Source organism: Gasterosteus aculeatus, chromosome X (genome assembly GCF_964276395.1).
Source record: "Gasterosteus aculeatus chromosome X, fGasAcu3.hap1.1, whole genome shotgun sequence".
NCBI lineage: Eukaryota > Metazoa > Chordata > Actinopteri > Perciformes > Gasterosteidae > Gasterosteus > Gasterosteus aculeatus.
In genome coordinates this window covers 4,192,243-4,214,118 of record NC_135698.1, presented here as the reverse complement: position 1 = coordinate 4,214,118, position 21,876 = coordinate 4,192,243, and the positions used below count along the sequence as shown (strand labels likewise).

At 47.9% G+C, this 21,876-nt stretch overlaps 1 protein-coding gene across 3 annotated transcripts; it reads left to right on the top strand.

Annotated features, from left to right (window-relative positions):
- Window positions 1-520: 520 nt before the first annotated feature.
- Window positions 521-21,086, top strand: LOC120809175 (zinc finger CCHC domain-containing protein 14). 3 transcript variants are annotated; one of them, XM_078082455.1, is made up of 14 exons: window positions 521-1,845; window positions 3,361-3,522; window positions 8,700-8,877; window positions 10,993-11,063; window positions 11,238-11,309; window positions 11,382-11,449; window positions 11,925-12,079; window positions 13,294-13,330; window positions 13,444-13,915; window positions 14,066-14,175; window positions 15,030-15,124; window positions 15,284-15,433; window positions 15,591-16,814; window positions 17,334-21,086. In XM_078082455.1, the coding sequence occupies exons 1-14, from the start codon at window positions 1,351-1,353 to the stop codon at window positions 17,387-17,389; spliced, it is 3,345 nt and encodes a 1,114-aa protein (XP_077938581.1). In that variant the 5' UTR covers window positions 521-1,350; the 3' UTR covers window positions 17,390-21,086. The 3 variants fall into 3 exon arrangements, with proteins under 3 accessions (XP_077938581.1, XP_077938580.1, XP_077938582.1); XM_078082454.1 differs by having other exon boundaries at window positions 15,281-15,433; XM_078082456.1 differs by lacking the exon at window positions 3,361-3,522 and having other exon boundaries at window positions 539-1,845; window positions 15,281-15,433.
- Window positions 21,087-21,876: the final 790 nt, after the last annotated feature.

The window sequence follows — 21,876 nt, the reverse complement described above, 5'->3', positions numbered from 1 at the left end:
AACTGCTAATAATACTAGTTCCCAAATATTGTGTATGTATATGTTTGTAGTTATACGATAAACATCATCGTACTTTCTAATAAGATTGTCTTTTTAAACTGATTTATTGTATATAATATTATAATATTGTGTTATTGTTTAATTAGTGTGTAATTCGCAAGTAATTTTGCTGTCATATCTGAACATGCTGGCTTCCCTATGCATTTTAAAAAGTAACAAGTAAAAGGAATAACGGAAACTTGCATTGAGTTGTGTACCATAACTTTAACACAGACTTTCACACTAACTATGTGACATCGCGTTATTTGAGCCTGTAGGCTCATCTGGTGCATTAAAGCTCCAGAAATGAAGCTGAGATATGCATGAGCGCATAACAGAAAGATGTGATATTAGCGAGGCGGCAGAAATCCCCCTGAGCCAATCACGAGAGGCCTCACGTGGCAGACGGGAGGCGCAGCCAATCAGAGAAGACGTTTCTTCACAATGGGCTGGTCTTGCTGCTGGTTTGATGTTATACACAGCTGTTTTTTTTTGCTCTATGTGGAGACTTGTGGCAGAATACGGGGAGCACAGAGGTGCATGTTGTAGTAAATCCATTCACGGACCCCGAACAGTGTCGAATGGACGTTTTATTTCCTCCACAGCGGCGCTAGTTAACGTAATGTCTCGGAAATGTTACACCTTTATTTTCCAACGGCAGCAGCAGTAGTAGTCTCAAGCCCCACTAGTTTACTTTTTGAACTTAAACATAGCCTTTTCTCGCTAGCGGTTGGGGCTTTGTCGAGCGGCTGCGGGCGTCTGTTCCTCTCACACATTCCCAGAAAACCATGAGGACGGAGGAGCAACGCTGCAGGGAGGTGCGTTTGTGCCGTGCGGGACAGCTGAGCGGGGCGGCTCCGGTCACCAAGTCCCTCCACGAGAGTCTCCTTGAGTGGGGCGGTGTGTTTTGATCCGCTCTGCCATCCTGCCAAAAGTATCGTGGGGGGTGCAGCGGTCCGACCGGCGGGGAGGGACTCCTGGCGGCCGGGGGCAGCGAGTTGAACACGAAGACAGGCCACTGTGGATTCCTATTTGGCTGAGATTATGGTTTGGGAAAGGCCCGCTGCTTCTCCAACAAAAGCAATCCGCGTGGCCTCTCGGCGGCAACAGCAGCGCGTGGGAAGAAACGCGTCCGCGGCTCGTTGGTGAGAGTTAGCTCTCCACTTGGCCAACTCGAGAGTGGCGCTCCCGGCGCGCCTGCGCAATTACGCACGCACCCCTTTGTTGTGAAGTTTGCTCTCAGCCGAAAGTCTGCCGTTCGACGTTGTCCAAACCGTCGGCCCGACCTCCGTTGCGAGTGGATGCGCGAGGATGGTGGAGAGCCGCAGCAGCGTCCAGAGGGAGGGGGTGTACCGCTGGTTCTCCTCCCTCACCTCCGGCCAGAGAGCCGAGTTCCTGTGCGGCCTCCTGGACCTCTGCGTCCCCGTCGAGCTCCGCTTCCTCGGCTCCTGCCTGGAGGACTTGGCCCGCAAGGACTACCACTCTCTCCGGGACGCGGAGATCAAAGCCAACAACCCCGCCGACCTGTCGGGTCTCACCAACATCACGGACGAGGTGGTGCGCAGCAAGCTGCTGGTGTCCCTCGCGCTGCTCGGCACGGACAACAGGGAGGCGGCGGGGGTCCTGTACCGGACCCTGACTCACATAGACACGGTGATCAATAACTACGGGCTGGCGCTGAACGACGGGAGGACCGAGGAGCAGTTTCTGTTGCTCTTCACCATGGCGTCCCACCACCCGGCCTTCAGCTTCCACCAGAAGCAGGTGCTGAGGCAGCAGCTCGGCTTGATCCAGGACGTCCTGCAGGTGAGAGGGATGCTCGTGTAGAACCTCTCAAGTGCGCAAGGTCATCAGGGTCAAAGATAAAACCCTATTCAGTCACTTTGGTATTTATAGTAGTAGAATGAAGTGTAGACAATTCGTGGATGCTTCAAAACGTAACGTAACATAACATAAGGAGTTTGTCTTAGTGGTTACAAAGTTTGTTTCTTTGGATTAAGTTCAACTTTCTCAACGATCATGTGATTATGTTAGCTCGGACCCACAGAGCTGTCCCTCGGAGATGCATTTTGAATTGTATTCATTGTACCAGTCACTGCCCACACGTTCCTTTACGTCAGCAGACTTCAAAAGCCTCCAAACTGAAAAAGAAAATGTCCCCTTGGACTCACGTACCATCTCCAAAACTGTCCCAGTGAAGTTATAAACAAAAAACAGCCCATGAAAGCGTGCTCATGAAGCTGGCGAGATGACGGCACCATGAATCCTCAGGTCTCTGATAAGGTGCTCGCTCGGATTATGTGTTTTAGAAACAATGTTTTGAACTTTCATTGCATCCAGACCGCATTAACGGGTTGAATACCCTTCCCCATCATTTTTTTGTGCATTTCCTACAATTCTATATTTATATTTGAAAATCCGCACATTTAGAACATAGTTTCAAGGACTACATTGACCATTTGAATTCACATCTAAAGGAATAGTGTCATCCCCCCCCCCCACCCCCCCACTTTGTTTTGGTGAGTTCAGCATGTCTGTCTCTCCGTGCTGCCTGCATTGTAACCGCATGTTATTTTATCAGAAGAACGACGACTGACCTTTATGATCTATCATTTAATATTCTCCTTTTACGAGGCTACTTCTTTTATTTGCTTACACAAAAAAAGCGCTGCTGGTCCAGTTTTCATAACAAGAGGCCGATCCATTGACAGGGTTCATAAAAGCAGAATATCTATTTTACATATGTTCTGCTGTATATTGGGGGGGGGCAGATTGATATTTTCTCAATATTGGGGGGGACACAACCCCCCCAAAGAATGCGTGGTTACGCCCCTTGGAACACGTTGGTGTCTGCGGCTGTCGCTGGACTCTCACACTCTGCTTCTGCACTCGTTCCTCTTCACCGGAGTCTTCCTCAGGCTTTACAGCTGTGGGTGCTAACAATAGCCATGTTGGTAGTTTGTGTTCATTGGGATCATTTTGGAGGAGTGTCTTTGGACGCTGTTGGCATCTCGGCGACTCTCTTGCAAGATTAGCAACTTTTGCAGATGGTGCTGCTGGCTGCTTTTATTTGAAGAGAGTTGACAACACTGGGCCGGGTTTTTCGGTTGGATCCAATTTTGAAAAGCAGGGTACTCTGGCGGGTCTCTCCAATGCCTCCTACCCGCGCAAGCGTAAGGGGGCAATCTGTGAAATCCATGCTGCTGTCACCTGCTAATTCAGCTGCATTTCCCCACATTAACAACTGGAGGGTGTTAAAATGAGATGACACGTTTTCCTCTGGCTGTGTGTCACGTTTGCATCTTACTGTTGATTTTGCAGGTAAGCAAAGGAGGAGGAGGAGGAGGAGCGGATCAATCCGCGGCCCATCCCTCTCAGCCACATCACCACTATCACCATCACACCGTGTCCCTGCCGCTGGCCTCGTTGTCCCCCGCTGCCTGCTCCCAAGCCTGCCACACACAGTGCACCTGCTGGCGCAAGGTAGGGGGCAACGGCACCAGGGTCAAGTGTGGCCAGAAATGTAGCGGCGTCTCGCGGCGACCTCATGTCTTTGCCTATTTTGTCGCGAAACGGTCATTTATGAAAAAAGGGTAAGGAAAAGCAGTGTAGTACTACGGCTGATCAACGCAGTCACGTGAGTAGTTTCATCTGCGTTCTGGTATTCATTCAAACAGAAAGCCACACCATCTGTCACCGGCTGCCGATCTGTGGAGCTGCGTGTTTACGTCGTGCCGCACGGCAACAGCCAGGCATCAATTGGATTTCCTGCAGAAGAATATTTCCCTCTTTTTAAAAAAATACTTCACCCTCTGTAATGGCCGCGTGTATATCAACTTCTTTGCTCGGTTTTACCTTGAAAGATAGTTTCACTCCTGCTTGTGTGTGTGTGTGTGTGTGTGTCACTTCAAGGATTGGAAGATATTTTAGTAGAACTCCATGGGTTTGGATGTCAGGGAGCATAATTACACTTAATATACCACACCCTCTATTTCTATTCCAACTATTTGGCTATTGTTTTTCGGCTGTGGATCAGGGACAGTCATCTGGGTCGAACAGTCTGCATATGTGTTTGCGGGTTATGTGCACAACAAGATTTGACGGGTTTATTATAGATGATTAGGAGCTAATTAATGTCCTTGACTGGGAGCTGCGTCTGCAAGGCCCCGTCTGGTCCATTGGATTTATTCCTCTTTATTACAGATAAAAGGGTGACGTCTTGTTTGCTCGGTGTTGCCAGTGTAGAGCTAACACACACCACGTGTGTTGGGTTGCATGCTTTTCATTCCCCGGCTCCAGAGTGAACAGCTGTTCCATCATAACAGTTAGAAAAACAAGATATGCAGAGTTACCACAATATATGTGGTCAAGATAGGACTACTTAACCTGCTGGGATAAATGATTCCTAGGGGTCTACTAACAATACAAGTCCAAATATTTATAATAAAGGCAAACAAAACAAACTCTGCTGGATGAGTTGTGATGAAAGATGGAGATTAGGGCCGGGGGGGATTTCCCAATGATGTGGCTCATCAAACCTCTGTTACCATCACGTCTGGGATAAACTTGCCCAAAGCAGACGGCGCTTCAGACAATGAATCGTGGGAGAGTTAGAGACTCATCTCCATCTCCTCCATCACTGTGAGAGACGATTAAAAAGCAACGTCTCGTTCGCCTCTTCATTCACACAGACGTGGAGGAGCACTGGGAAGCAGCCAGCAACACTGTTTAAACGCGTGGGAGCAGCGACGGGAAAGTACCCGGCTACGAGCGGAGCGTTTGCATTTAGTGTTTTGTTTCCCTTGGCTTCTGCTTAGTGCAGGTCAGCACATTTCTCCATGTTGAAATCAACCCTCTGTGGTGTGTGTGTGTGTGTGTGTGTGTGTGTGTGTCTCCAATGAATCCCCAGGAAGTTATAAATGCGCTCACTCTCTCGCGCGCTGTGTGTGTAACTCTCTCTCTCTCTCTTTCTGTAGCTCTCTTTCCTTCCTTCCTTCTGGGCTCTGAAGGCTTTCACAGAGTTTCATTGTAAACCTGAGCAGTTACATATGTCATCTACAGCTTTTCTTTTAGTCGGGTCTACTGTCACCTCCTGCATATACATGTACTTTATATGCATATATCATACTTGCTATTACTGCCAACAACAACTTTAATGTTTACGCATAATATGCACGGGTTCACTCATAGCATCTTTTTGCTTTCACAACGTCACTGTGTTGGCTCACTGTCACGCCGCTCATCAGCGTCATCTTCAAGTGGAAAGAAGCTCGGATAAACCCACTGCCCGGCGCTGAATGACACACAGACTGAGTCAGCGACTAGCTGAGGAAGTATTTAACAGCCAATCAGTCAGATATTTGAGTACCGGACTGTTTTGAGTGTTCAGCATTAAGGAAATAATTGTGGCTGCAGATGAATGGGATGGTTTTCCTGTGTCTGAATGAGTAGGCAGTTATTACAACCTACTCATGAGACTTGTTCCGCTGCCCTCCGAGTGGGCAACTCATCAGTGAACCTAACTTTGAGTAAACTCACTCTTTGACTGCAGGAAAGTTAATAGTTTGGATGTGAAGTTCGCCAAAGTGAACTGAACCATCATCATCTTTGGCCAAGCGGCCAACAAGTGGAAAGTATGTTGGATGCAAAGCAGACCGTGCGTAGTGGAACTAACACAATGCCAATTTAAGTTCCGCTTGCATGGAATTGAGCTTTAACAGAAAAATGATTAATTGTTGGAATGCATTAGGCTATGACTTTTCAGCTTTCTAACTCTTAAGCTTGAATTTATATAAATCAATAATCATTAATATTTTAACATGGTTTTCCAATGGAGATCGTTTTTCAAATCCTCTTAAACTTCAACTTTCAGATTCTTCAGCTTCGCCAATCTTTCAGCTACAGACACCATTTAAACTTTCAAATGTTGACACAAGTCTCAACTATTTTATGAAAAAAAACTGCTTGTTGATATCTATTCTTTTCATAATCACTGATTATGTTTCACTAGTTCTTTGCTCCGTTGCATTTCTTAGAGTGAGCCCTGAAGGGGCTAGAGTGTGGGGCAGCGTCAGAATCTGGTTAAAAAAATATGGAACTTCGGTCCTCAGAGCCTAAGTATACACTTTTGAGGCTTCATTTTTAGCGTGATGGCATGGTTGTGCTGCTTGTAGTCATGTGGCTATGGAATCCCAGAGTTCTTTAGTTTTGGCCTACGGAGACCAACAGTCACACAACCTCTGCTAAAAGCCCCTTAGGCTCCAATACAAATCTGCCGACATATTTCTCAAAAAATCCAGAAGGTACACATTTTGTAAACTGCGACAGGAGCCGTATTTATTACCGGACAGACATAAAAATCACATCATGCGTTCGGTAGAGTCTTGGGTCTCGCACAAGCGTCTCATTTTTTAGATAGCTGTTATAGTTTTGCGCTGGTGGACACTTGTTTGAGGTGTGGATTCTGTGTAACTCGCTGTCCTGTGTCTGCCCTTTGCAGCAGCTCGTTAATGAACCCAGGTGCGCCGTTGCCGTGGTTACTTGCACACATGCTGCAGTATCTCTGTCTGTGACTCACAGCTGCTCCTATGACCTGATTAGTGGAGTCACATGACGCAGCTATGCTTTCTGTCAACAGACTAATACTACTACTAATATTACTACAAACAATTTAAAACCTCTTTTATTCATCTTAGGTTTTGTTATTTCTGTATTTTTTTAATTCATTTAAGCTCCTGCAACTTCTGTATTTTTTTGAAATTCTATTGAAATTTTGCTTCACATTTCTGTATTTTCAGCAGTTAAGCAAATCATTTCAGCTTTTCTTATGCCTGTATTAACAGCAATGTTTTAATATTCATTTCTGTATTTTTTTGCAATTTCTCAAATTTGTTTCAGCTGTTTTCAGCAAATCTATTGAAATTCATTTCAGCTTCTCCCATTTCTGTATTTTCAGCAATTTCAAATTAATTTCAGCTTTTCTAATATCTGTAATTTAAGCAAATGTATTAAAATTCCCTTCAACTTTCAGTATTTTCAGCAATTTTCTGAAGTTCATTTCAGCTTTCAGCTTTTTGCATTCCAACGCATTTTCAGCAGGAAATGCATTTTCTAGTTTATTATTATACTCCTCCTGGAATAACCAAATCGTTTGCATTTCTTTTGTGATGGATCTAGTTTAGGGTTCTATCGAGTTATTGTTTTACAACTCATTGGGTTTTCTATATTGGGCAGCAGCTGTAAGATAAAACACAGCAGAGTGTTATATTTCCTCCCAACTGTAGTTAAGTGAATGTTTAAAGTAGCACCAAACATAAATACTCAGTCGAGTGCATTTAAGGAAACCTCTTCACTCTTCACATCTGTCGGGCCTGCACAAACCTGCATAATCACTCTATTGTACCACTGCTTTATATACCCATAAAAACGGTGTCGGAATGAACAAAAGTTCAGCTAACTGTTGTAGGAGGAGCAGGAGGAGGAATCAGCACAGTCAGTCTTTAATAGTTTTCAGTTGTTTTAAAGAAAAAAAACTTCCAGCTCTCGGAGAGATTCCCATGCTCTCCCGGTTATCTGGCACGGGAGGTCAGTTTCCCTCCCTCGCTCACCGACAGCGAGCAGAGGGCCCGGGGGGCCGGCAGGTCGGGGGAGCAGCACGCCAATGGGGGAGTAGCACCCTTAATTGTTTTCAGATTTACCCTGCGCGTGTGTTCGGTTGCAGCAGGCGATGCCACATGTTGAGTTCTCCCCTCACAAAGACGAAAGAGACGCCCACTCGTGACTCCAAGGAAGTCTTTTTATTTTCTGTCACCTGAGTCAGCGCTTCCTAGGGGAACAATTACACGGAACAGACTCGATCAGAGAGACGGCCGGATGCAAAGATGGTTTCAAACGTGTGTGTAGTAATTGAACGGCACAGATGGCCATCACCAAATTTGTTTAATTCAATCTGATAAAGATAATTGAGACCAGAGCTAAACGTTTCTTAAATGGGTGTGGGGCTTTTCAAAATAAAATAAAGATTATGGCTCTTGAAGGCAAACTGCACGGTAGACACAGATCATTAATACCAAATGTTTTGAGAAATCTAAATATGGTGGTTGATCAGGTGGTTTTTCTTCAGCAAGTGATCTGAAATTCAATCGGTATATATTTGGATATAAATATACATAAACACATGGTTCTGTATTCGTGCATGGCAGGTATTTTCCTTATCAATCAGCAAGTCAAAAGCACCTCCTCTTCATGCTCTGTTTCTGTCTGTTTCTGACGTGTCGTTGAGCAAAGCGCATCCATCCCAGTTTAAGTCTGAGCATCAGTTGGTCCAACATACAAAAAAGGGGGCTCCAAGTCTGTGTTTCTCCCTAAAAGTGCTCCAGGATGACGTTGCTATAAATAAGAGCGCCCCTTGGTGAAGTATTGGTTTGTCTCAGCGCTGTGCCACCCCCAGGGAGCGCGTTGCTCCACTTTGTTTCAAGCTGTGACAACACGCAGAATCGTGCTTTCGATGAGCAAAAACGTGCGTGCTCGAGGACAGCGTTGTGTTCGATCCACACACGAGCCGAAGGAGTTAACGCCGCGCTGCGCCGCGTCTGCTTGACCTCCGCCCTGTGGTTGCAACCTCTCTTTAACCGAGTGGCCTCTCATCCCCTGCTCCCCAGAGCCAGACCAGAGAGGCCGGCACAGCCTCAGGGGAGACCACGGGACGACGAGGCCGAGCAGTCAGCCAGGACCTCCCCGCCCCTCCCCTTCTTCCACCAGCACCACCTCCTCCTCCTCCTCCTCTTCCTGCTGGACACGTCCAGGGCGCTGCAGCACCGGCCAAGAACCGCACCAAAAGTACTTTCTACTTTTTCCTCCATCTAATTGTCTCTGTGTCTGACTTGCTGTGTCCGTGTGCATGCGTATGAGCTCACTTCCAGCCTCCGTCTGTGCGCGCTGACATAAAGCGCACGTAGAAAGTTATACAACCAGCTCGGCCCAAGTGAGCAAGATCTGGCACGCTGAGACATGAAACACTAAAAGTAAAAGAATGCTGCCCTGAGGCTGAGGTGTGTGTGTGTGTGTGTGTGTGTGTGTGTGCGTGCGCGTGTGGTCATCACCGTCTCTATCCCCAATTCCTTTTGATTCAAGCGCTACATCAACCTATTAACCTGTTACATTCTACATCCCTACATGTAACTGATAATAATTAAACACATTTTTTCCCTCCTTTCTTTCATTTAGTTTCAATGTTTTTCCATGGCTGCACAAGCAGCAGACGTGGAGCAACATCAGCTTTGCTTCGGAGGCGTGTTTCAGTTTGTGGTCCAAACAGAAGAACAGGTCTCAAACCACCTGTTGATCTTCAGCTGCTGACGCCGAACAGCAGGCTCGAAGCAGGTCCATCAGTTTACAGCTTACAAAAGCGGCGTTGGTAACGAGTGTCACTGTCCAGTGAACACTGTTAGCCCGTCAGAACTTTTCCATAGTCGACACTGTTTGTGCCCTTAGCCGGGCGCCAGCGGCTCAGCCATGTTGAGAGCTGACCGGCCGACAGCAGACTGAACTGGAAGACCGACGTCACCGCTGGCTTGGAAAATGGGGGCGAGCTGTGAATTTTTTGAGGGAGCTTGGATCCATCAACCTCGTGCAGCAGGACGTTGGGAGACGTTCCGGTGTGTTTTGTGTCCTTCTCCGTAGTGTGGTGGTGGAGCAGCATCGAGGCCGCAGACTTAACTGACTGGTTAAGAAGGCCGGCTCCACCATCGGCTTCCAACTGGACAGTCCGGAGAGACACTGAACCAATTAACATCCATAATGGATGACCCGGACAGGCCTGTCCACCACTGCAGGGACAACGGAACACCTTTATGAATAGATTTATGTATATATATACAGTACCAGTCAAAAGTAATAAATGCTGCTGTAGTGAAAAGAAATCTTCTAAGTCACCGTCCCGTCAAAGTGAGCTGTCGGCCTTTGCGGGACCACTTGATAAGCCCGGCTATTTTCCATTATCGTTCATTTGAAGCCCAGCGGTCAGGAGGGGGACACCATGTGGTTTTCAGTCGAGTCTCTCCAGTCTGCTGTTGTCTTGGCGCCCTGCCTCCTTTCTGTAACACAATACTTAACTACCTCACGTCCTCATGGTCGCACACCATCACATAGCTGTCACCAGCACAAATCACTTACACACACACACGCTCAGTAAACGGTTAAGTTTGTATGACTTACCATTTTCCCTGTGTGTGTTTTGGCCACCTTGGACCAGGCAGAAAGAGCCACGCCTCGTGTTTACGACGTGTTTCTCTGGCACACACACACACACACATGACCGTAGTTGTAAAGTTAATAACGATACATGGCAACATGAGGGTCAATGTTATCTTCGCAGGAGATGATGGAACTTTCTTTTGATGACTTGATGCACACACACACACACACACACACACATTACTGTTGGGCAGCAGCTGTGGTAGGCTCTAAATGCCGCCTGCCATTCACGCTAATCTAGGCTGCCACACACATGCACACACACTTTATGAAGTGCAGGAGTGTACGCGCGTGTGCACGTGCGCGTTTTCGTCTCCTCCTTCCCTGTAGTGTGAGATTTAGTACTTTTCTTCGGCACTTCTCGCTTTGCTCCCATGCTGGTTCTGCTGCACTGTGGGTGCGACACCAACTGTGTGTCTCGTGCAAACCCACTTCAGGGAACTCTGCCCTAGACATGTGTCGACAAATTTGCAGCCTTAAATGAACTGTAAACGAGTGATGACGAGTATGGACCATCGTGTACTTTGATAGGAGTTAGGAGACTTAAACCCACGCATTTCACATTGTCATCATAAATCGATTGAAACGCGATGGGGTTTCGTTCCCTGGTCATTTGTTACTCGTCAGCTGCCCAGGTTTAAATCCCTTCTGGCCGCCTAATCAACTCTAAATGGCCGAAACGATCTGTGCCTCTTTCAGCGCTGATCGAGAGGGTGGAGCTGAGAGGAGTGAGCCACGTGTCCCGAGACGCCACCGAATACGTGCTGGAGGTGGGTCCGCTCTCAACGCAGGCGCCCCCTCGCTTTCCCCCGAATGCCTTCACTTCATCTTTTCACGTCGCTGCCCTTTTGCTTTTCACCCGGTTTTTACTTCCTCCTTTACTCCATCACCTCCACCTCTCCCCCCCACCTCGTCCTTTCCTCTCTTCGTCCTCTCTCCTCCAGGCCAGCTGGTCCGACGGTTACGTGTCATCCGTGGTTCGGACTCGGCAGGAGGTGGCGGCGCTGCTCACCCAGGTCAGTACTGCCACTGAAGTGCAGTCTGATGATGATAATCTCAGGCCTCATGAATCTCTTTGTGCCTCTAAGCTGTCTGAAGCATTTCCTGATGACGCAGTGGAGGAAGTCTTCCCTGAGTCCACGGAGCTGAACCCCAGGTTAGTCCCTTGTTCCTCCAACCCTCTCTTCCCATTTTTAAAGTGTGTTATTTCATCAGGGAGAGTTGTATTCCAGTCAACAGTTTGCTATGTAAAGCATTTGCAAAGTTTTTGAGTTATTGAATGTTTGGAACCCTGGCCGGTGTACATCTATGTTAGTTTGCTGCCAAGTTATTGGCGCTACATCACGTTGCAAGAAAGAAAAGGTGATTCTCACAGACGGAGAGAACTTAAGAGAGCCGAACTCTTCCAGTCACCTGCTTCTGCTGACAGATCAACTTTACTAAGAATAACAGCTGGAAATGGGTTTAATAGTTACCATACCAGTGCCAACAACGTCAGGCACGGTTTGTAGCTTTCTCGTTAAATCAAAGAACTCCTGTCCTAATACTCAAATTTCTCTAGATCTGTGCACCTCTTTTGCTCATCTCTGGCCTCCCTTTGTCCTCCTGACTCTGTGTCTCTCCCCCTGCAGCTGTCTGACAGCGCTGCCCTGTCACGTCCTCCAGCACCACAGCGTCCAGCTGTTCTTCACCTCTGCCAGGCCTCTGTCCCCCAACTGTCCTGCCTCCCCGTCCTCCCCGCCTACGGCTCCTGAACCCCAGACCTGTCCGTTCACCCCCAGCTCCAGTGAGTCGTGTTTTATTGCCAAAAATATCTCTCTCCTTCAATATTTGGACCTTTCCTCTTTCTTTTTTTTAGGAAGCGAAATAGATGACATGCAACGGATAACTTGAGAAAGGTTTAATCCTGAAAATGTCATGAATGCGTGGCTGTGAATGTGCCCTTAAAGCCAGTAAGTCTCCAAAGAGGGCAGCAGGGATGTTAAGCAGGGGATCCCTATTCTTAGACGCAGAGACAGAAGGTGCCGGAAGGGACATGAAGGACTTCATGTTTGGGTCCCTGTGTTGTAGGAGAGCGAGAGGGGCGTGATAAGGGGAGGAAAGGAAAGAACAAAGCGGGGGAGTGGGGCGGGAGGGGGGGGGGGGGGGGGGGTTGTAGGCGTCTTGCTGGGTAGCAGCGTAGAGGCGAGAGAGGTGAGACTGCAAGCAGGATTTTCCTTTAGTTATTTGGAGGTGTTGGAGGGGAGATGACGGACTCTATTTTAGTCCTGTGTGGGAATTCAGCGCGGCATGTTTGTGTTGGGAGGCCGGCCGTGTGGTGACCTAATGTTGATGTGAGCGCGATTATGTTTGATTCTATGAGAGTGACTTCATCCCAGAGAGTATTTATAGCCATCTGTGCAGTGTGGATGCTTGTACCTTTGCAGTATTGACAAAGCCTGCCGGCTTTTGATAATGCATATGCAATTAAAGCGTGGGTGCGGCACATGAATGTCAGGATCTAGGAATAGCTCAATTACTGATGCACTGCGTTTACACTATTATACATGGTAGGTGATTAAAAGATCAATTGGTTTTCTTTTATTCCGACCTTGTACGGTGTCAATCATGGCAGAAATAATAACTGATTATACCTTCTATTCGGACGTGACATATAGCAGATATTAAAAGTATTCCTTTACATCAAAAGGCAAACAGGCGCAAAGATCAAAACCAACATGTCTGGCTGTTTTACTGAATACTAGCCAATACTACGTTATTTCACTCTGCGATGGTTAATGTTTAACTGTGTAACTAATTCAAATGTCCACAAGCATGCCGAACCGTGAGGGCTAAACCTGTGCTGATCACAGATACTAGTCATGATTCTCCAATTAAGTCACTGGGAACCGCATCGCCATCGACTGATGGTTTCTGTCACACCAGCGGCTTCTGGGTTTCACTCACGTGTTTTTATTTTACGGTGATGGGAGTTCATTTAGTTTTCTCTGTGTCCCTCAGATCTCGACTGTACGGTTCAGCACCGGGGAGCCAACAGGTGAGTTTTCCTTCTCTCTTTGTCTATTGGTCATTTATCATCATCACGACCATCATCCTCTTCATCACCTGCACCGTCCCCATGGCGTCCTCTGACTGTATGTCCTCTCTCAGGGCGGTCTACCCAGTGGCCAGCGTCCAGCCCGTCGTCAGCACCCACAGCTCTGTCTCGATCCGCCCCTCTCATCACCTCTCGTCCCTTCCTCTTCCTCCCCCCGTTCCGCCTGTCCAGCTGTCCCCCCTGACTCACCCTGTGATAGCACAGTGCTCCTTGGCTGGCGGATGCGACCCCCCCTCCATCCAGCCGTATCCCCAACACAGTCAGCCCCACTCATACTCCCTGCCCCACCTTCATCCGCAAACCGGCGGTCAGGCCCACGCTGCCCATTCCCAGGCGGCGTCCCACTCACACTGCCAGTCCCTCTCGTACCCCCAGTCCCATTCCCTGTCTCGTTCCCAGTCCCACTCACAGGCAGCGTGCCCGTCCCAGCCCAATGCCGCCGAGCAGAACGGCATCCTGGACTGGCTGCGCAGACTTCGGCTCCACAAGTATTACCCCGTCTTCAAGCAGCTCACCATGGAGGAGGTGGGTGGGCTCTAGATGCTGGCTTGTCATTTCTTTATTCACTGTATCAATCGCTCTCACATAGATCGGTATTTCAAGCCGCAGGAACCGGCATGTCCGCTTTTCTTAAACCTGTGTGTGTGTGTGTTTTTGTCCCGTTGTCTCCTTCAGTTCTTGGCGCTGACGGAGGAGGACCTGAACAAGTACGACCTGACCCAAGGAGCGAAGAAGAAACTCAGGACTCAGCTGGAGCTGCAGAAGACTCAACTTGAGCTACAAAAGTCAGTAGAGTGAGCTGCTGGAATTCTAGTGCACGCTATACTGTCAGACCCTTTCTGATGGGGAGCCGAAACCATTGTCTCTGCTCTCCTCAAACCAGTCCATTGACTAAATGTATCAGCAACTCTCCTGTCGTGTGAGGGGACACCACTGGTGGTGTGATTTCAACCAGTTTTTGCATCGCCGATCTTTGAGGCGATGCACGGGAAAGTTAGCAGCCGCTTTATCTGTGTAACTATTAACAGACGGACCAATCGGCCGCTGATTTCGAAGGCGAGCGCACAGCAGTAGCGGTCCATAAGGCGTCAATGGTTAACCAGCAGTAAGTGGGCCGGAGAGATTAGATATACTCAAGAGAAGATAACCAACAGAAACCCAAAGCCACAAAAACATTGACTGGGATGCAAATGCGTCCGCATGCCCCGACCCTCTCACACGGACACATCCGGCAAACACCTGGGTTTTTCCCATGTGAACCTGCTTTAATCATCTCTTGAATCAACAGGTTTCCATTCTGTGTGTGTGTGTAAAGATGGAAAGGTGTTGCAGTGTTTTTTCCGTGCTCCAGGTTTGCGGATGTGTTTGCAGAGTAGCAGTTGAGATGCTGAGGAGAGCATGGAGTGGATAGTGTCTCCCCCTGGTGGTGATGAGTGAAATCAAGCTGCTGTCATCCCTTTGACATAAAACTGAGAGGCTTTAGGTTACCTACATGAACCTGTCCCAGTCTAAAAGAAATGCTCCATCCATCACATGAACACCCCTTTAAAAACCTCTCATCTCATTTATGATGACAATCGGCTTCTGAGTAGAAACAGGATCCATCATACCTCTCTGCCTGTGTGCGTTCCTCCTACAGGGAGATGCACATGGAGAAGCGGCCCTGCAGCGGCATCGCCAGGGTGACGCCCTCCAGTCACGTGGGTTCCTCGACACATGGCACCTCCACAGCAGGTGAAGCAGCCGGTTGGTCTCGGGCTATCTGCCTTCATTCACACAAGCTCACAATGTTCCAAAAAGAGCTGATTGATTTCAAGCGCCCTGTGCACATAAAAACAAGGAGGAGATTGGGAGGTTGAAACATCCTGAAATGTGACTGTATTGTTTCAGTAGAGCCGCGGGTGGAGGCGGACGCCATGTCTCAGCATCACCCCGTCTCAGCAGACAGCAGCTCGTCTTCGGGCTTCTCCAGCTCTCCGTGCTCCGCCCGGGGGCCCCTCTGCTGGGACTCCACCTTCGACAGGACCAGAGACATTCACAGGCGTAAGTTTTTTAATTATCATAGAGGAAACAACAACAACTGGAATGCTTGATAGATTTGAGGCAACTAAGCGGGATTTCCCCCTTCTGTTGAATAAGAGGGGGAATATTAGACTCCCCTGAACTGAAATCAAACGTACCACTGTGTACCTGGTTCCAGGTGTGTCAGGTCTGGACCCAGCAGGGGGGGGTCCAGAGAAGGACCGGTCCTGCCTATTCGTCCTGAACTCCAGCTGCCCCGCAGGCTCCAGTCGCCCCACGGCCCAGGTCCTGCCCGTGCAAACCGACCCGGCTCCTCTTCACCCTCCCTCCTGCTCCTCCCGCCTCCCCCTCGGCCTCCAGCAGCCCCCTTACCACCCGCAGGCCGGTTACCCCCAGACTCTGCTCTCCCCGGTCTCGAACCCGGCACGTATCCTGAGTTCCCCCCGTAAGCCCCGGCCCCTTCCGTTCTGCTCGGAGGACAGGACTCAGGCGCCGGGCTCGGGCCCGCCTGCAGGCGGTGCCGGCTTCCTGTCGGGGCTCGGTGGGGGGGTGGGGGTGAGGCTGGAGAACCTGTTCCCTGGGCTGAACGTGGACGGCTCCCCGGCGCCACAGGACACGCTGGTTTGCCGCGGCCTGGCTGGAGGTGCCGTGGGTCTGATGGTGGAAACCAGTTCTGCTTTAACCTCCACCTCCAACAGCCTGCACCACGTCTCTCACCCCCCGCTGCAGTTCCACCTCTCGTCCTCCTCCCCCCTTTCTCCATCAGGATACTACTCCTGCTCACCTGCGTCTTTCTCCTCTTCCTGTCCCGCCACAAAATCCGCTGGCTCCGGCAGTAGTGGCGCTGGCGGCGGCTTTGTTCCCATGGCCACCGCAAGCAGCGTTCCCGTGGCCGCGGTGCCAGGCAACACATATTTCCCGGCCTGTCCTCTCTCCAGTCCCCCCGCTTCGCCATGCACTGGCTCGCCTCTAGATCAGAGCTCAGGCCACACCCCCTCCACGTGTGTTTGCAGTTCCTGCGGTTGTCGGGGTAACTGTGGTGCCTACGGGGCGTTGCCTGGGTACGCGGCGGCCGGCTACCTGCAGCCGTTCTCGGCCGGCCCCTCGCTCTTCACCCTGGGTCCTCTGCTCCACCTCAGTCCCCTGATCGCCTCGTCCAGCGGCGCCGGGAGCGCCGCGCCGCCCTTCTCCTACCCAATGATGGTGCCTCCGCCCCTTTACCGCCACAGCCCCGTGTCACACGACCAGCAGCAGAGCTTCGCCTTCTACCAGCCTCACGGCATCATGGGAAATATTGGCCAGAAACGGGCCCCGGGTAGTAGCGTGTCATGTTACAACTGCGGCGGCCACGGACACCGAGCCGAGGAGTGCAAGCAGCCGGCGATGGACTCGGCACAGCAAGGTGAGCGCACGGACAAATCCACCAAAGCGCCACGACATGGCGGCTACTTACATTCTCACTTTTATGATTGGAAAACAAAGAAAGTGTTAATCTTAGTGAGAATCTTTCGGGGTAATAACATACTATCAAAAAATGACACTACTATTCAGACTGCAACCGTTTGTCTGAAGGTGAAAGTTCTCATTAATATAATCATTTCATTAGGCACAATGGTGATTTTAAACTTGTAATCTGAGGCACAGAATTCGAAACAATGGATCATCAACATCTTATTTCTACAAGTGATGGCAACCAATAATCGATCCACTTTTTTGATTTTTCGAGCTGCAACCACTACTCAATTACTTGTGGGAAATAGCGATTAAAATGTATCACTATTTTCTGAAAAAAAACTACAAACTGATGAATACATAAAATAATTGACAGATTAACAAATTAGTCCCAGTCCTCCTGTTCTTTATCAAGCGGAGACGTTGCCAAAGCTTCAACACTCCAGCGTCTCTCTGTTGTCTTCCACAGGGTCCTTTCGACTCAAGTACACTCCTCAATCGGACAGCAAGGACTTGGGGGACTAACCAGCGGAGACACCAGCGGATTTGAGCCGTCGTACTCTCGACTGTGCCTCATGTTCCTGGAGAATAGAAGACACGGCCTCTGGGGACAAGGATCTGAAGGCGCGGACCCGTCAGTTTGCAGCTCACGTATTTTTTGGTTTTGTCTTTTCCGCTTTCGACCTTCTTCTGTTCTGCACGCGGTTTTCGTAATCTCCGCCCTGTTTCACTCCAGAGACGTAGTGGAACTCCTCCTGTCATGGTACCCAGGGTGCAGCAGCACAACCGGAGAGTCTCGGAATCTGCCTTAATGATTCGGCATTGAGCGTCTTGCAGGTGGCTCATAAAGCAACCGCCTAGCAAACAACTACCGGGCGAGTTCATGTCCGCTTGCTACTCAAGATTTAAGGTTTCGCCATTAGTATTTGGAACCTTTTAGTTGCTTTCTCATCCATTCTCTTTAAAGAGGGGTTCAAAAATTATAATAATAAAAACAGTCAGTTTAAGGTTAAATGTGGTACCTTATTTTTCACGGCTTTTTTTTTTTTGTAAAACCTCTTGTACAAAGAGTTTTAAGGACAAAACCATTGGGAGCGCTCCAAAGATGTTTAAACTAACTCTTAAGGATCAGGTTAAACTGCGTGCCTTAAATCCCGCTTCGGATGTTTTCAGAAACATTATGCTGAACTATTCTTTGTAAACAAGACGCCATTTCGGTCTGTGTTAAGATGTGGTAGCGGACCGTGGAGCTTTGTCACTCCAACGTGTCATTGCCAGTAAAACGCTTGTTTCCTCCAACGCGGTTGATATCATACGGACTCGTAGAATTCCCAGAAGCATCTTCCATTGTTTCTCTCCCTCTATGTGGGATGGTTCCGATGTTATGGCTAAAATTTCTAATAGCGGATTCACAACGTGAATCGATTTTCACTTCCAGATCTCTACTGATGAGTTCAATGAAGTCATATTTTGATGAGCGGGTCAGTGGTAAAGAAGACGGACAGTGTAGCATCCATGATAGGGTACTTCTAGGTGGGTACACTCAATGCGTAATAGGGAGGAACACTTGATGTGAACGGAACTTTTTGTTGGATTACAAGAAAACTCGTCAGGGGACGTTTTGAAAGGAACCCGATTCACAGGGTCTAGCAGCACAGAGACCACAGCTGACGATGCATTCAGGTGCCTACACAAGATTTTGAACAAACAGAAAAAACTCGACGCCACTAAGGATTTCAGTACGAGTTCCATATGTTACAGGTACCAGGATCGGCACCCAGTAGGCAGATGATGATGATCCTGTGGACACAAATGACACACAGCTCATGCACGTCTGGTCATTGCGCCTCGCTCCGCAGAATGCCATTTATTTAACATATTCAAATTTAACTGCAAAACATATGGTAAATCTTAACAAAGTGGAAAATATCTCAGCACAGGAAATGTTCGCTAGTTATCTCATACTATATGCATACACGATATACATACATACTATATATACATTGTTCACTGTAAACCAATACACTGTGTAAACACATTGGTGGGTGTCACACATACAACATATGATAGATACGTTTAAGAGTCTCGGCTCACGCTTGGAAACTGGACTCCCTTTCCAGCTGCTGAGGGATCAGCGGGATTCATCAGTTCATTCATTCGCGTCCGTGACGCCTGAATCCATCCCCTGTGGTTGATCTGCAGCCTCTCTGCCTCTGGGCCAACCGCACAGGGAAATGGCCTCCTGTGCCAAATACTCGTCCCTCGATCCAAAAACCAACAGAATGCAACGGCAAACGTGTTCAGGGACTCTTCCTGTCGGTACAGAAGGACTTTGGATCTTTGGATCACCGACATTTCAAAAGTGCCAATTATTTTTCCGTTTAGTTTGGTGGTTGTTGTTTTATTCTCATGTTGTCAATGCAAGGGAATTAAGATCGACGGGAGATCAATCCTGAACTTGTAGTCACTCCCCAGAGAGGTGGAGCTGACTCTTTTTGTTATAAAAGCATTATGTACAGTCTTTATGCTAAACACAGTTTAAGTTGGGAATAGTCTAAGTAAATGAAATGTTTCACGTGTGTTCAAGACTCAGTGAGTCCCTGGGCAGGACCCAGAGTTTTATAGACACGAGGACAGCTCGTCCTCAAGAGGACACTGCCCCCGGAGGGCAAACCAGAGACGCAGTATGTATATTTGAAATGGAAAATACTGAACAGCCAGTATGTATAACAACTTCTGTCTGTTACACTCATCATTTTGTATGGTATTGAAACTGACCCTTAATTAAGTTCCGCCCATGAAACGCAGGCTGGCCAATCCCAAGCTCTCCCCAGTCCCATAACGTTATGTCTCTGTTCCACTCTCACAGTCCCTCCATATTAACTTCTTCTTAGCTAGGAAGGCTTGGTCGAGTATTGGCAGGGGACGGGGGCTAAAGCAAGGGACAACGATGTCCCGCAAAGAGGGTGCAGGAATGTGTCCATAAACCTGGAAATGAGTCTGTATTTTAAGCTCTCACGGCTCCTTTGGCCCAATCCCAATCTCCACCCTTACTGACTCACGCACTTTGAGGCGCGCTCCTGCTGATTCCGTGAGGGTTCAGTTCACTTCCTCTTTCACCCCACGAGGGCTTGAGGCTCTCTGGCAGACATTTTGAGCATTTTATGAACCTTTTTCTGTAAGATGGTGACTTTGCCCAAGGGAATTACCCACAAGTCATGGCAATGACGTTAAAAACGGGATAACTTGTGAGAGCTTTGGAGACGTGAAAAAAAAAAAGGATGACACACGTGTCTTTGGATGACGTTAAAAGAGACTATATTTATAAATGCAAAATCAAACCAATTGGAGCAAAGGAACGTAAAACATTATTTTAAATGACTTTTCGTTTAATGAATAAAGAGCCTGAAATCGAATTAGAGGGTAAAGACTTAAATAAATACCCTCAATTGTAAATCATCTTTTTGAACGTTGTCATGGTGACGCACATGTGGCATCATTCACATTTACATCATTTAAAGCCCTCACAGACTCTCACGCTCAACCATTTTCCAACCCCTGAGGGTTTAGGGCTCAGGATTCCTTTGAATGGGTTACTGTTCGGAGCAATAAGCTCTGTGGTGAACACAAGCCGAAGAGAGTTCTACAGCATTCAAGACGCCAGTAAGGAGTTTTCAAGCTTTAACATGGCTTGTAAGATGCTAAACGTCCTACCTAGTCTACCCATTACAGTCTTGCATGTTCCACTCATGTGACCGTGGTGTTAGTTTATAGCCAAACATCCTACATTCAACAGAAAATCCTGAAGATGGTGTAGATTTGCAAAAAATGATCTTGCCAACCAAAACGTGTAAACGTCGTGGCCTGTGTTTGCCACAGAGCTTATGCAAGAATCCCAAATCCACTGGAAAAGTCCTACTGGCATTGTCCAGGTAACCAGAGTAAAGCTAGCTTCAGGGCTGGCCTGCAATAAATAAATAAATACGGTTGTTGTTTTTTACTTTTTAATTTAGCAGTTTCCTGAAACCAGACATGTGTCTGAATGTGCAAAAAGTGCCGGGTCAACTGATCCTCATGTATGTCCTTTTGAAGTCAAATGTGCTTTGGGATTATTTGTGTGCAAATGTTTGAATACAGTTCATTTGGAGGTCAGATTTTTTCATCACTTAATGTGTTTTTAAACAGAGGTGAGAAATAAAATATTTTCTGATTCTGTCTTTTACCACATTGTGTATGTTTCCAATTCAATGCCTTAAGAGGTAAGATCTCATGAAAAAACTATACACAGAATTACACAATGACATAAACCCTCATGAATCTATGATTGTAATTTAAACAATATTTAGTTAAAAATATCTAATATATAGATATATTATATATCTATATATAATATATAGATATATTATATATCTATATATTACATATATTTGTGGAGTTTGTCTACTATGTCTATTATGTATTGAACATTTAGGAGTGTGCGTGTGAAACTAGAGCACAGAGGAGTCCGGCCCTGTGAAAGACCAACACAGCGGGTGAATACTTCACAGCTCACCTACACAACGGCCCCATGTGACAAATGTATATGTAAATGAACAATGAAGTCACAGCTTTTTCTGTTAACTTGTTGAGGGGAAAACTTACAGAGGCTGCCGAAAGAAAGGTGACAACGCTCTCTATATCTGGTCCTGTAGGCCTCCATCCTTCTCACCTGGTCCTGTAGTCCTCCATCCTTCTCATCTGGCCTTGTAGGCCACCATCCTTCTCACCTGGTCCTGTAGTCCTCCATCCTTCTCATGTGGCCTTGTAGACCTCCATCCTTCTCACCTGGTCCTGTAGGCCTCCACCCTTCTCACCTGGTCCTGTAGTCCTCCATCCTTCTCATCTGGCCTTGTAGGCCTCCATCCTTCTCACCTGGTCCTGTAGTCCTCCATCCTTCTCATCTGGCCTTGTAGGCCTCCATCCTTCTCACCTGGTCCTGTAGTCCTCCATCTTTCTCATCTGGCCTTGTAGGC